The 15,063-nt window shown below is 42.4% G+C and overlaps 1 protein-coding gene, 1 long non-coding RNA gene and 1 pseudogene across 7 annotated transcripts in view; 2 read left to right on the forward strand and 1 right to left on the reverse strand.

The window, feature by feature from the left end:
• The window catches only part of ELAVL4 (ELAV like RNA binding protein 4), a 154,053-nt gene that overhangs the window by 119,152 nt on the left and 19,838 nt on the right, over positions 1-15,063 (forward strand). For all 6 annotated transcript variants that reach the window (XM_042997094.1, XM_042997093.1, XM_042997090.1 and 3 more), the window contains exon 3: positions 9,717-9,820. In XM_042997094.1, coding sequence (XP_042853028.1) covers positions 9,717-9,820 — 104 coding nt within the window. The remainder of the gene's footprint in view (positions 1-9,716; positions 9,821-15,063) is intronic.
• LOC102963730 lies at positions 794-1,192 on the forward strand (annotated as a pseudogene).
• LOC102963528 overlaps positions 6,975-15,063 on the reverse strand; it is a 104,587-nt gene continuing 96,498 nt past the window's right edge. The window contains exon 7 of the long non-coding RNA XR_006221411.1: positions 6,975-7,467. This is a non-coding gene — a long non-coding RNA (uncharacterized LOC102963528). The remainder of the gene's footprint in view (positions 7,468-15,063) is intronic.

Genomic DNA, 15,063 nt, shown 5'->3' on the forward strand with positions numbered 1-15,063 from the left:
ACTTGAATTTAAGGGGCACCTGGGCGGCTCAGTTGGTTAAGCCTCTAACTTTAGCTCAGGTCATGATCTCACAGTTGGTGAGTTTAAGCCCCACGTTGGGCTCGCTGCTGTCAGCACAGAGACTGCTTCAGATCCTCTGTTCCCCCCTTCTCTCTGCCCCTCCCCTACTCTCAGATCCTCTGTCCCCTTCTCTCTCTGCCCCTCCCCCACTAGCGTCCTGTCAGAGTCTCTCTCTCTCTCTCTCTCTCTCTCTCTCTCTCTCTCTCTCAAAGATAAATAAACATTAAAAAAAACTAACTTGGGGCACTTGGGTGGCTCAGTCGGTTTAGGGACCAACTCTTGGTTTCGGCTCAGGTCATGATCTCATGGGTTCATGGATTTGAGCCTCATATAGGGCTCTGCATTAACAGCGCAGGGCCTACTTAGGATTCTCTCTCTCCCTCTCTCTGCACCCACCCCCTACCAATCACACTCGCTCTCAAACTTAACAAAAATTTTTTTAAGCTAACTTGAATTTAAATAAAAAAAAATAGTACTTACATAAAAAAATGTCTGCTTTAGAAGTTGTGAAGATTTAAATAATGATATATGTAACGTGTTTTGCTTGTAGGTGCTTAGTAATTAGTCTCTATCCTTTTTATCTCCTCAGTTAGAAATCAGGATAAACTGAAACACGTTGGGAGTGTTGGGTCTAAAATAAATACGATTTAGCTCTTTCCCTGCTGCCCCCCAGGAGTGCAGAGGGGGAGGCTAGGGTACACTCAAGATTTGGCTCCACCCATAACCCACCACCATGGCCAGGGAAGGCATTGTAGCTGGAGGTATAATGGACATTAATACTGCTTTACAAGAAGTGTTGAAAGACTCATTCCACGATGACCTAGCACATGGAATTCACGAAGCTGCCAAAGCCTTAGACAAGCAAGCACCAAGCCCATCTTTGTGTGCTTGCGTCCAACTGGATGAACCTATGTATGTCAAGCTGGCAGAGGCCCTTTGTGCTGAACACCAAATCAACCAAATTAAGGTTAATGACAACAAGAAACTAGGGGAATGGGTAGGCCTCTGTAAAACTGACAGAGAAGGAAAATCCCATGAAGTGGTTGGTTGCAGTTGTGTGGTGGTACAGGACTGTGGCAAAGAGCCTCAGGCCACGGATGTCACCAAGGAATACTGGAAATGCAAGAAATGAACAATAAAAAACTTAGCCCTTGTTCCTCAAATTAATAAATAAAATATAATTTAGAACCTTTCATCTTAGCGTTACAAGGGATCAGTCCATCTTGCTGACTGCTGCCCCCTTCCCTGATAACAAACATTGGTCTCTGCATACTTCTAGTCATGGCACCCTTACCACCTCACAAGGCAGCCACACTCTCATCAATCATTATTAGAAAGTTCTTCCTTTTATCAAGGCAGAAATCTGCTCCCTAACTTTCTTCTCCCAGATCTTTATTCTCTCCCTTATGACAAGCCTACCCCTGCTTTCCCATGACAGCCTTTCAAATATTAGAATTGGCTCTGAGCACCTCTAGAGTCTTTTCTCCTTCAGACTGAAGACTACAGGTCTTTCAGATGTGTCTCATGGTACTGATTCTTCTGGACATGGGTAAGGCCCTGGTAAAAAAAGTTTGCAGCTCTTCCTGGTCCCTTTCTGTTTGGTATATGGGAAATTGAGTGGGTTAAGAGGATGTAAGTATGTATGTGAATAGATCATATTCATCTGTTCACCCAACAGGTATTTACTGACTATCCAACAATGTTATGGATCCTTTGGTAAGTCCTGGGGATACAGAGATGAATAAAATAGCATCTTGGCCCCAAGTTGCTCCTCACCTAGTGAGGAACAGGGATACATTAAGAGATGGTTTTGAAAGGATATGTCAGTGAGATCGTTCCCCTGATCTGCAGGGCTGAGGGGAGTGGGCTGGCATGGTTTTCATATATGTCTTATTCCGCAGCATTATAGAGTCAGTTTGAAGAAACCAGGGGTGCCCCTTTCCTCTGTTTAGTCACTTAGCAAGTGCAGTGGGGGGCTGCCCTCACATTCACTTGTGTCATTGCTCTGACATTCCAGGCATGCTCCTGCCTCAGGAGCATGTTATGGTTTGTGGGATTAAGCCCCACATCAGGCTCCGTGCTGACAGTACAGAGCCTGCTTGGGATTCTTTGTCTCCCTCTCTCTGCCCCTCTTGCTTACTCCCTCTCTTTCTCTGTCTTTCTCTCTCAAAATAAATAAATAAACCTTGTAAAAAAAAAAGATTTCTTCTGTTTGGGATGCCCTGCCCTCAGAGAGAAGGGACTGGCTGCCTCCTTTCCCTCAGGTCTCTGCTCTCACGTCACCTTAGCAGCGAGACCTCACTTGACCATTCTATTAAAATATTGCAACCCCATCCCCTATACTTTTCCCTCCTCTGCTTTATTTCCTCCCCAGTACTCACCATCATCTGACAACTTTTATATTTTATTTATGTTTCTTGTCTTGCTCCATCACCCTCAATCAGAATATAGATTCAGTGATGGCAGAAACCAAGTATTTTTGTTCTCTTCTAGTCTCAGTAAATGGAACTATGTCTCGCACATGACAAGTGTTCAGTAAATACCTGTGGGGTAAATTCATGCAGTGCTTGGATTCAGCCCTCAGGTTGGAAGGTCATCCCTTGGTAGGAAAATCCTATCAAAATTTTACTGTTTCTTCAAAGCTGAGCTCATGTGCCTCTACCTCCAGGAAGCCTTCTGTACTCTGCTCAGAATCAGTCTTCATCTCCTCTGTTATGTGTATACTTTTGTTATTGTTCTTGTTCTTGTATATGGTTTTAAAATAAATATCTCTGGTATATTTATTATTTTTGCTGAGCTATAATTAATTCTTATATCTATTTTTCCCTTCTGCATATTAAGTCTCCTGAAGTCAGGAACAATATCTTGGTCATTTTGGGGCCCACTCATGGTATCTGGCATGTTGTAGATGCCTGTTATACATGGAGTCTGTGTGCCTATAGCATATTATGTGCTCCAATATAAAAGAAAAGCATCAAAAACATTCTCTCCCTTTAAGAAGGTTGGGACCTCAATGAGAAGATAACAGTCTCATAGACAATAGTAGAAAGCAATATTTAATGGGGCATGAGAGAAGAAAGACAAGGAACCAGCATCCACTGAGCATCCGTTATATGCCAGGCACTTTGCATGCATTATCACTTTTAATCTCCCTAATAATTCCATGAAAAAGTAATCTTAAGTTCATTTTACAGGTACAATTACTGCAGCAGAAAGGAACAAAGTGGGAATGCAGAATTGGGGGATGAAAAGAAATAATGTATACAAAGAAATTCTGAGGACTTTCCCATCTGTGCTTCCCTTCCCTGCTACTAAGGATTAGATGTATAGTTTTCTCAGAAACCAATGTGTAGGGACATTACTTGAACTTGGTTAGCTAAGGCCACACAGCAATAAGCTGAAGCTGCATTTCTTAATCATTACATTTCTGTATCAAGTCTCCAGATGATGCCAACAATACTGGTACAGGGACCACACTTAGAGTACAAAAACTTTAAACCATACTTAGTTTGAAGCAACTGTGTGAACTACCAAAAGAAAAGAAATTCTCTGACTAGTTGGTTCTACTAACCCTGAGCCTGCAGAAGAAAAGTGAAGACCCAGAATGCCCAACACCATGTAAAACCCACAGAGGTGGGGTGGGTGGGAACAGAGCCATGGATGCTCCAGAATCTCAAAGCATCCCCAGTCAGTGTGAAGAAGGGGAAGAGACCCCAGCGCAGAGTGTGTGCATGTCCTTGAGTGCTTACTTGATGCTGGACACTCTGCTGTGCCTTTTCACAGAAGCCAGGCCCTGTGGAGAGAAAAGCTTGAGCCCAAAAGTCACACAGATCTGGGCTTATTCAGATCCTAACCGTGGACCCTACTTACCGGTTACCTTTGGGCAGGTTACTTAACATGTCTTAGTCTATTGTTCTTATCAGCCCAATGGGCCTGATGGTACCCATTTCACACAGGATTAAATTGGGTAACAGTAGGCCACTTAGCACAGTGCCTGGCACAAGGCAGACCCTGAATAAATGGTAGCTGCTGTTAGTCTATGTGTTAACATAGTTAACCCTCACAGTGATTCTCTGATTGTGAGGATAAGGGATTATCCCTGTTTTCCCAGATAAAGGAATATGCTGCTGAAGCTTAAATGGCTTAACCAAAGTTATACAGCAAATAAGTTTTGAAACACACACACACACACACACACACACACACACACACAGTGTGTGTGTGTGTGTGTGTGTGTGTGTGTGTGTGTGTGTGTGTAATAACAGCTTCAGGTCTCTCTGACCCTCCTTAGGGTGTGTTCAGATAGATTTTGAGCCATCCGACATCTCAGGACTGGCAGGGAGGGAGTCTTGGGATTCATAGTTGGCTGCAGTTAACGCAGCATGCGGATTACTGCCATGCAGGTGATCTTAAGGTGACTGGGGATTTTATCATGTGCTTGGAGAACAGAATTTCATCCTGAGCTCGGGGTTCTAACATTCACAAGAATCCTTACTCAACTCAGAAGTTTTTATCAACAGCAGCTACCCATCTGGCTGCCCCCTCAGGGACTTTGCAGATGAGGGGAGTAGCAGTTAGGTTTCTGGAGAATGACGATTTTTGAAGAAAGAAAGAGCAAAGTGTGCAGGTTGGCAGTGCAAAATGCTGAGGCCCTTTCCAGCCAGCCTTGCAAAGGGATGGCTTCTCTGTTGCTGCCGTCAGCCATGAGGATGTCACATTTGGGGTCCTGCTGTCATAACCCCCAGGACCCCAAAGGCGAGGGAAAACAACTTCTATCCAGAATGACCAAGAAAATGGTACTATAATCAGCTATAAGGGTGATTCCTAGAGTCTGAATGCAATAAAAATGCTTAGCACAACTATTGAAGATAATTTTGTTTTTCTTAGATGATTCAAAAAAGCCTCAGAGGTATTTCAGGGCTTTGGAATAGTTGTCAGGGACGTTTTAGTTCAAATGGAGTTAACTGTGAGTATGGCAAAGGGTACTGGATTTGGAGTCAAAAGATCTAAACCAGGGGTCAGCAAACTATGGCCAAAAGGCCAAATTGAGCCCACTGCCTGTTTTCCTAAATGTGTTTTATTGGAACACATATTGTCTATGGCTGCTTTCATGCCACAATGGCAAGGTTGTCATGACAGAGACCAGAGGACCCACCAATCCTAAGCTACTTACTATCTCACCCTGTATAACAAAAGTTTGCCAATCCCTGATCTAGACTAAGATCCAGCACTATTTTCTCTGATCTTCAGTTTCCACATCTATAAAATGATGATTATCTCTCCCATGGGGTTGTTGTGAGAGTCAAATGTGACAGAATGGGTGGCAAAGCTCTTTGGAAATGCAGAAGACAGGCAGCACCTGATCTGTGCTGGAGGAGAGCTTACCTAGACATCCTTTGTGCTTTCTTTTCCAATCTTTGGTGTCCACTTGTCATGTTCCCCCTTTCTCACAAATGGAAAAAGAATTCCCTAGGTATCCCACCTTCCCCCCAAACATAAAGCATTCTTCTAGAAATGGAGGATTGGTACAAACATATGTATCCACTCTTTCGTCCCTCAAATATTTGTTGGGCACCTACTGTGTTCAAGGAAGCAAACTTTTATAAGCTAGTTCTTATAGGGAGAAATGTTTGGTTTCCAAGGGGAGAAGTTGGTATACAAATTATTACAACAGAATAGAGATGTTGCCATGTCAGAGTAGGAGGACCCATCATGTGTTTGTGTGTGTGCATGTACATATGTGCAGTTTATAAAAACAGAAATATTCAGGTTCAGATTTAAGAAAAGCCTGTGAACCTCTTTAATCTAAAATACACTGAAGTGCCTTAAAGTGTAGCCATTATGTATAACTGTTTCCCTTTGGAAACTACATTCTAATTTTAAGTTTCCATCCCAAACTACCAAGAAAGCATTTCCTGCCCATGCATGGTCACTGGGGATCCCTCATCTATGCCTGCTGGACAGGACTATTAAGGAGTGGTAACACATGTCCGGGTGGTTGATCACCTGAGCATCAAGGAGTCAGGTGCTCACTGCAGTTTACAAATTTTGGAGGCAGTCTTCATTTTATAATATCATCTGTTCTTTATTGATTTTTTTATTGATGATTCAATAAACATAACTTCAATGATTTAATTGTTTTATTTGACCAACTTGCTATCAAAATAAACTCCTAAAGTGAGAACAAAAGTAAAGTTAAAAAACTTAATGTTCTAAAAATACTGTTGCTATACCTATCTGGTGAAATCTTATTATTGCTGATAAAGAAAAATGTAGTTATTTGGGAAAAAATAATAAGAGGACCTTATCTATTTCTGGGAGGCAGATACGCACACACTTGGCTCTAGGCTCCAGACTGGGTCCCCTGGGCCTTCCCAGCATGATGGCTCTCTTAGTCCCCATGGAAATAGTGTTGGTATTTTTTGTGAATGTGTTTCATCTACATTTTTCCATGTGCATTTAAATATAGGACTGCAAACCCAAAACTCATCAAACAATGTATGTCCATCATACATACAAGTTAAAACATAGAATTCTTCCTCATTTTACTCTCCCCCCTACTAATCATTTTTTAAAGAAATGAGGCTTGGGTTTTTATATTTTCTACCTTGGGATTTAATCCTCTCTAGAGTGTTTTAAAAGAGACTGCTTAGTCTGCTTAGGGGGTGCCTGAGTAGCTCAGTCAGTTAAGACTCCAACTCTTGATTTCGGCTCAGGTCATGATCTCAGGGCTTGGATCTCAGGGTTCGTGAGATCAAGCCCCATTTCAGGCCCTGTGCTGTCAGCGGAGAACCTGCTTGGGATTCTGTCTCTTCTCTCCCTCTGCCCCTCCCCCCATTTGTGCTCACTTGTGCCCTCTCTCTCTCTCTCAAAATAAATAAATAAGCAAGCATTTTTAAAAAGAGACTGCTTAGTTCCATCGAGTATTTTTTATTAGACTTAGCTGGACTCCTACGTTGGCAAGAAGCACGTGAGGAAGCCATTTGTGAACAAGGTAGCACAGGTAGTTTCATTGTGATGCCAGTTTATCTCATGTCTTTCATTTCCCAGGCAATGTTCTTCACCTCCATTCCCCTCTGCTTGAATGCAGTGTTCTGTTTCAGAGTTTGTACCTCGTTATTTCAGATCAAGGAGAATCTCTAGTCTTTCCCCCTCTTCCTTTCTGAAACGATGTTCATCTGGTTTTTAGTTTTTCCCAAAAGCACCTTCATTCCTGATGTTAAGTGCAGTTTCTCTCTAAACCTAGAGCAGGTGATGACAGCACAGTTGTGCTAATTGCAGTCAACCTGAGGTGATGGTGGGTTTGGGACTGATACAGGCAGGTGGGGAGGTATGACACAGCTTGCTGGACAGGAGTCCTTTCCTTCACTTGACCTTCAGAACCTTCCTAGGACCTGCAGCAAGGGTCTAAACCAAAGATAAAATATAGAATGTAAAAACATAGCTGCTGTATTTATTTTAGATTACCATAACTATATGATAATTAGAAAGAAAGATCTAGTGTATCAGGGAATGTGCATCACTGGTAGGCATGATAAATTTCTCCACATACATTCCATCAGCGTGACGAATCATGAACTATTTGGGTTTAGGTTCAGTGTTTGCAGCTAAGTGGTGAGTGTTTTGTCTGTATTTTTTCATATTTCATTTTAATTTTATAAAAATTCAATTTAGCTGGATAGATTGACTGTCTGACTTGTTTCCTAGAACTAGCTAAGGTTTATCATTGAGATTATTGCTTTAAAAATGCCCTTCAAAGCATCTCAACATGGTGCACAACTGTTTAAATAAATAATTGTAAGAATAGTTTAGTGCTGCAATTTTTAAGGCTTCTCTTATTTACAAGGAAAATAGAACTGATAAATTTGAATGATGAAAATGGATTTAATTAGGTGAATTTAGTTGGGCTTGATGAGGTGGAGCCAAATTTAGGATAATGATATTTTTAAACTAATGCCTCTTGTATTTTAGGATTTGCAAAAGTTTCTCAGAACATGTGGCAGGGTCGTGTAATTCACACACACCTCTCTCTCACACACACTTTTACTCTTCTGCACACACACATACACACACATGTAGAAGGGCCCCAGCAGCTAGAGTGTGTTTAGCATTTGCTCTTCCTCCTTCAGTTACTAATTCTGCCTATAAAGGGTATATCTGGCCAAGTTTGCTCCTGTCTTTCCTGTTATTCCAAAACACAGAGGAGTTTTCTAATGGAAAGTATTGTCATTTTGGGTTTTCCATTTTGGGGACAAAAGTGGGCACTGAGCCATTACTCATGATCCTCTTTGCTTGCGTCCTATAAAGGATAACAAAGTCACCCGTTTTCTGATCCAGAACCCAACTTGTTTTCCCAGGTTCCCTCCTACAACCAACACAAACACAGACATTTACCAGCAAAACAGAAGCTGTTGGAAAGATTTTTTGGCTGCTGAAATGGGCTCCTGTCACCAGGACATGGCAGGCTTTTTGCTGTATTGTCTCCCAGCCCTGGCCCGGGTACTCCAGAAAGAGCTTTATGTAATCAGTCTTCCCTGACATGTGACGTCCTGTCATTTTCCTCCCTTTCGGCTCCACTGCCGCCCACAAATCAATAACATTGCTTGGGAAGTTCAAGCTGGTTTTTCAGCCACCCTAAGCTCTGTATTTCTTAAAGGGTATGTCAAAAAATGTAAAGTTTCCTAATGATATTTCTGGCTGATGACACATGGCAGAGCTGATGGACTATTTATAATCAGTGGCACGATCGCAAGCACATTATTTTTATTTCACTTGGGGGGAGCCCTGTCACTTGCTACCTCTCTTTGCAGACAAGTTGATGCCATCTCCACCTAAAGGAGCTAAATCCTCTTTGCAGAATGTGTTTGCACTCTCCCCTTTGTGTTAGGAGCTCCCCAGTTCTTTCTAATAGAACCTCCTCTTTTTTTTAAATTGTTCTCGGGCTGGGAGGGGAGGATGATGAGGGCAACCAATGATTTGTAGCAACTGCTTTAAATTCTGGTCATGCCTTCACTATAAATGTCTCAGTCTTTGCTGCTCAGATCCTGCTACATTCCTCTGAGTGTGGGCGTGGCTGGCATGACTGAGGCAGCAGACACAGCTACCGCATTCAGCGCTCGCCCCAGTTTTACAGGACTGAGCATAGCATAGCTGTCTTTCGTTGAGCAGCTACTATATTCTAGGCAATGTACCTGGTAGGCATTTTATACACAGTGTCTCATTAACCCTTTCAAACTTGTCTCTGGCAAGTGCTGTTATCTCCAGAGAAGACATATGGGGGAAAAAAATTGGGACATCCAATGACTTCTCTCCACAGTCACATTGCCCATAGGAAAAGCCCCATGACTCCAGTTCAGATCTAACAAAGCACACCTGCTCTCGTTCAACTACCTTTTCACCTCTGTCCAATTAAGTGGACACTTGTGTACGTATGTGGATGTGCAGGGGCACTTACCCATTCCCAACGTGGGCAGCTGCTGGGAGTTCATAGGCTGACCAAAGTGAGAGATGGAAGAATTGGAAACTTCACCTGGGGTAAACCCTGGTGTAAAATAAACCATATACTAGAGGAGGGTTTTGACTCACTGCAATGGGAAGTATTACTGCTATAAAGATATTGAGCTTTCTCTCTTTCTCTTTTTAAAATGTTTCCACAGGACAGAGTTTAGGGTATGGATTCGTTAACTATATTGATCCAAAGGATGCAGAGAAAGCCATCAATACTTTAAATGGACTCAGACTCCAGACCAAAACCATAAAGGTAAGAAGTGATATGCTGTCCTGATTGGGAGGCACTGGTTAAATTTTGTTCCTTTGATCTCATAAATCCAGGCTATCAGGGAGCTGGAAGTGGTGTTCTTTATTTATGCAAAGGACATTTATCATCCACAGTGCTAAGTGGAGGACACAGATCATTACAAAGAATGAGATGTAGGCTGAGTAGAGGGAAGGGACTGGAGGGCAGATGGGGTGTCAGGGCCCACCAAGAAGGCCTGTGAGCCCAAGCCTGCAAAGATGGCCAGAACTAAGCCATGGGAAGAAGCTGAGCCAGAGAAGCTATTCCACACAGAGGGAACAGCACATGGGAAGCTGTGAAAATGAACGTAAACATTATGAGTGGGGAACAGCATATAGGATAGCATGGTCTGATTTGGGATGGGAGGTGGGCAGGAGCCTCATGTGGCAGGCTGAAACAGTTTGGCTTTACCTAAAGGGGACAAGGACCCCCCTAACTGTGACTAGAAAAGAAAAAAAAATCTGTTATAAATAAACACTAATATAGTAGGGATGGGGACTATCAAATTGTTAGGAACACAGTAAAGGAATGACAGAAAAAGTAACATTCAAGCAACTGGAAAATAATTAGAGCTGTAGATAATATCTCAGGTGGGGTTGTTTTAAGTCGAAAAAGAGAAACAGTTACCCAGAGCCTGTTTCTCCAGAGGTTTCTATGACTATGCCGTCACTCTCTCGGTTCAGATTTCCCCTTGTGGAGATCCTTCAGGAGGTGGTGCTGTTTGCTTTGAGGGCCCCCTCTGATAGCTAGTGGTGGTCTCCTGGATGGAGCCTTCTCCTCCTCCTCAGTCTCCCTTCCCCTTTTTCCCCCACCTCCAGGCAGCATCCTGCTTGGGGGCAGCTGCCAGCCCATTAATGAGTCCCATCCTTCATAGCCTATTAAACCACAGGGAGGTGTCTCCTGGGCGCTCTTATCCTCACGACAGCAGGTCTGACGCAAAGTAGGACAAAAGAGAACCTCTCCCAGAATGGAAATCTATAGATGGCACCAGCTCTCAGCGTATGAAAACACAAAAGCAGAACTTTTTAGTTCAACAGAGCCACTTTTCCAACATCAGGACTGACAGAGAGAGACTGTTGGTGTAAGATAATTTCAGCTAGGAGGTAATCAAAGCAAAACCAAAACAAAAATCTTCTTTTTTTGGAATATTATTATCCGATTGTCTTCCTTCCTTCCTTCCTTCCTTCCTTCCTTCCTTCCTTCCTTCCTTTATTTTAAGCAGCTTTACTTTTGCAATTGAGTTTAGCTTATTTCCAAAAGTGCTTGCTTTCATGATCTCATACAGTCTGTAGTACACAAAGACCCCCAAATCAGCCTGATTCAGGCTGCCTCAGTCTCATCTTACAATCAATCCCTTTGAGCTATCTAATGGAGAAATAATTAAGAGTTGTTTAATTATGGGGTAGTCCTCTGAGAGGCAGGAGGATTAATTTCTTTCAAAGGAAAAACATACCTATTTTTACGCTTTACGTGAAGATGGGATGCTCACGTCCCTGATTGTTTGATGAGGCCACACCAGGTTGAGAGCTGTATTTGTGGGTTTGATTGATTTTTCTGTGCTATCCAGTTCAGCATTAGAATGTCAGACATTTACTCTTCCCTTGATGGACACGCTGACCTTGAACTGAGAAAGGTACTTTTTTTTTTTCCTCTACAGTTTTCTTGAAACCCCAACCTTCCCAAGAGTTTAGGATCAAATCATCAGCCATCCATTTTACCTTTTTTTTTTTTTTAATATTCCATGAAGCTGTTGAGTTTCCTGAAAGACTGATTGGACCTGGCTTTTCTGCGCTCAGAATGCACCCCCTGATCCATCAAGCCATCAGAAGTAGTGCTTTGTCTAAGTAGATCTTACAGACAAGGAACGTCGATTATTTTCTTTCTGCAGGAAGGCTGTCTGCCTTCTCTTCTCTACATCCGTTGCCCCACCCCCTCACCCACCCTGTGCTCACCCTGCATCAAAACGCTGCCAACACATTTGCACCCAGCAGTAACATGGGCTTCCGAGGCATTGTAGGATTCAAAATGCATGATGCCATGGCTGAATCAATAATTTCCATCCTCTACTACGAATGAAAATTTAATGTGCAAACCTGGGGATTTCAGCCCTTTCATTAAAGCAGTTTATTTGCCTTACTAAAAATTAAGTTTGAGTGATAGGTTCTTTTATTAACTTTTCTTCCCTTTCCTAAAGGGACACAATGTTTAAGGTAAAAATCATATTAAAGGGGAGGAAAAAAGCAAACCCTTTTCATGTGCTGTTAATAGTCTCATCATTTATTAATTTTTTAAAATTGCTTTTCTGCCTTTCAGGCCACTGTTTACTTCTGCTTCAGTCTGCTTTGATAAGTGACATGAGATTTATCTCTTTGCTCTGACTCCCAAGAAGGAATAGATAACTTTCATATCTGGAAAAAACAAATATCTTCCTGGAAGCATGCTTTACAGAGATCTGCCCAGAACTATCTAGTACATGTTTGCAAGATATGGTCAAGTTTGTCCCTCCTTCTCACATTTCTGGAGCATTTTTGAAGTGCTTTGTGCAAAACACAATACTTTTTAAAAAATTTTTGTTTAAGTTTATTTATTTTGAGAGAGAGAGAGAGAGAGAGAGCAGGGGAGAGGCAGAAAGAGAAGGAGAGAAAGAACCCCAAGCGGGCTCTGCTGTGTCAGCACAGAGCCTGATGCAGGGCTCGAACTCACAAACTGTGAGATCGTGACCTGCGCCAAAACCAAGAGTCAGATGCTTAACTGACTGAGCCACCCAGGTGCCCCAAAACACCCTATTTCAAATGTAATGTACAACATAGCTGCAGGAAAACCAAGAGTTAATTGTTGTTGTTATATTTTAATTCCTAGGTTTTAATGATTAACTGCTAGATTCAGGGATAGTTCTAGAAAGCCCTAAGGGAAGGGTGTAGACTATAGTGAGGTGGAAAGCAATAAAAATGGCAGGTACTCGTCAGCTACTACAGATTGTTTAAACCCAGATTGTTGCCAGGTCTTCCAATTATTCAATAAAAACTGAAATCTAGATATTTTTAATGCCAAATCTGTCAATTTCTAAAGGTTGGAAACCAACTTAAAATTTTTAAAGCATAGGTAGTCAGGTCAAACAAAACTTAATAGTTGACCTGTGGGCAAGCAGTGTGTGGCCTCTGAAGTCAAATTTAAGTACAAAAACACTGTTTTGCTTATTGGACGTGAATGATTCATTCACCTCCTAGTGGAAGGTGCCCCCAAATGATGGTTCCCTGTTAACAACTATTCATTGTCACTTTAGTAAGGTGGATGTAATGTGACTATGTGCCAATATCAAAGGCATATAGAGGGCAAGGCCAGGCCTCTGTCCTCAAAGAGAATACAGTCTTGGCATAGACACAGCATCAAAGCAGAGAAAGAACGTGATTCATTAATTAAGCCCCTATGAGTAGTGTGGATGACTGCAGATAACGTGCCTATCTGGATCAAACAAATATATTTTTTGAAAACATGCGTTACAGTGATCTCCTAGGAACATCTAGTACATGTTTGCAGACGTGACTACAGAGGAATTATTCTTTGAATTATAACTTGTTTAGTGGGAGAAAGTGGCCAGGCTCAGAGATGAAATGACCTGTCCAATGGCACACCAGTGACCAGCAGCTGAGCTGAGCTAGCATCTGAAGGGCCTGTGAAGGACTCTGCCACAAGAGGAGATGCTTAATATATGAGCATATGCTTGAAATAATAATAATTATTTATTATAATTATACTACTAATAATAGTAATGCTACCTTATATTGAATATTTACTGTGTACCAACAGTATTCTAACCCCTTTACATGCTTGAGAGGATTGAATTCTTGAAACATCCCTAGGGCTAGATGCTTTACACACATGAACTCTACTTCTTAAGATAGCCCTGTAAGAAGGTGCTATTCTCTCCTTTGTACAGTTGAGGAAACTGAGGCCCAAAGAGGGTAGGAGACTTACCCAGGATCACATGGTTGGTATGTGAGATTTGGAGTAAAGAAAGGTGTTTTAAAAATAACTCTAGCAGTAGGCTGTAAGTGTTGGAAGGTCACACTGTGTGTTTGCTCAGCAGCACGTGCATTCTATGAGATTGTTTGGGTCTGTATTTGGCTCTGCACACACAGATAATACTCCCTGGCATGGGAAGGAGATATAAAAAGCAAACAAATTGTGTGGTTCTTCCAGGTTCTTCATTAAGCAGACTTGTGGTTTGGGACTTCTGCCATCAACCTGAGTACAGACCTAAGTTCAGGTCTTTTCTTCTTGAACCCCTGCTTTCCAGGCTCTGTGCTAGGTCCTGGGATTTAGGTGACCCAGAGATGGCAGTGCCCTAGACTTTCTCCCATCTACATGTGTTAGAGAGGCACAGAGCATGGACCGTGGGCTTACATGTCTAGCCTGACAGACCAGCCTGGCACTCCACTTGGGAAAGTGGGTCTTATCTTAGGATTTCAACTCTGAACACAGTGGAGATGATTTGCCCCATTTAGAGTTTTGAGAGTGCTCTTTGTTGAGCTTTTCCTCACTTGTCTCCAACAGAGATCACGTTAGACTTTGGGATGTATTGGGTTGAAATGACTGTGGGTTCTGGAAAATGATTCCCGGTACTCCTTGACCCCACAATGGATGCCTGTCCCAGTCCTGGGCCCTCTCCTCTCTCCATGGGTTCTAAAACAGCAGCTTCTGAATTCACACTGTAATTTCAGCTGCTTACTAGGAAGCACTTCATTGAATCCAGCTGTAGTGGTCCAGCTCTTTGTCGCATTAATTAGTAACAAAGAAAATTAGATGTCTGTAGTACCTTCAAAAGAGATATCTTTACAAAAAGTTTGGATTGATATTCAAGTTACACTGAGAACCTTCAGTAAAAAGTGATCCAGAGTGTAATTTGAGGGTTTGGAATCATGCCCAGTAAATCTTTCAGAATAGTGGGACACCAGTTTGGATTTTTAACCTGAGTTCGAGGAGCAGAGGAGTAAAGAAGTGTTCACTACTCTGCCTCCAGAAGCTCCTGTCTCATGGGGGGGCACAAACATACAGAGAATCTTCTCTAATGCAGTGGGATGGGGTGCGGATGGGGCGCTTATGGGGCTGCAGGGCTGCCCGTTGGTTTGGGGTGGAGGAGTGGGGACCCGGAAGCTGTGCAAGGTTTGAGCAGGAAAGGGACTTGGTCAAAGCAAAGTTCCAAGAAG

This window comes from Panthera tigris, chromosome C1 (assembly GCF_018350195.1).
Source record: "Panthera tigris isolate Pti1 chromosome C1, P.tigris_Pti1_mat1.1, whole genome shotgun sequence".
NCBI classification, from domain to species: Eukaryota; Metazoa; Chordata; class Mammalia; order Carnivora; family Felidae; genus Panthera; species Panthera tigris.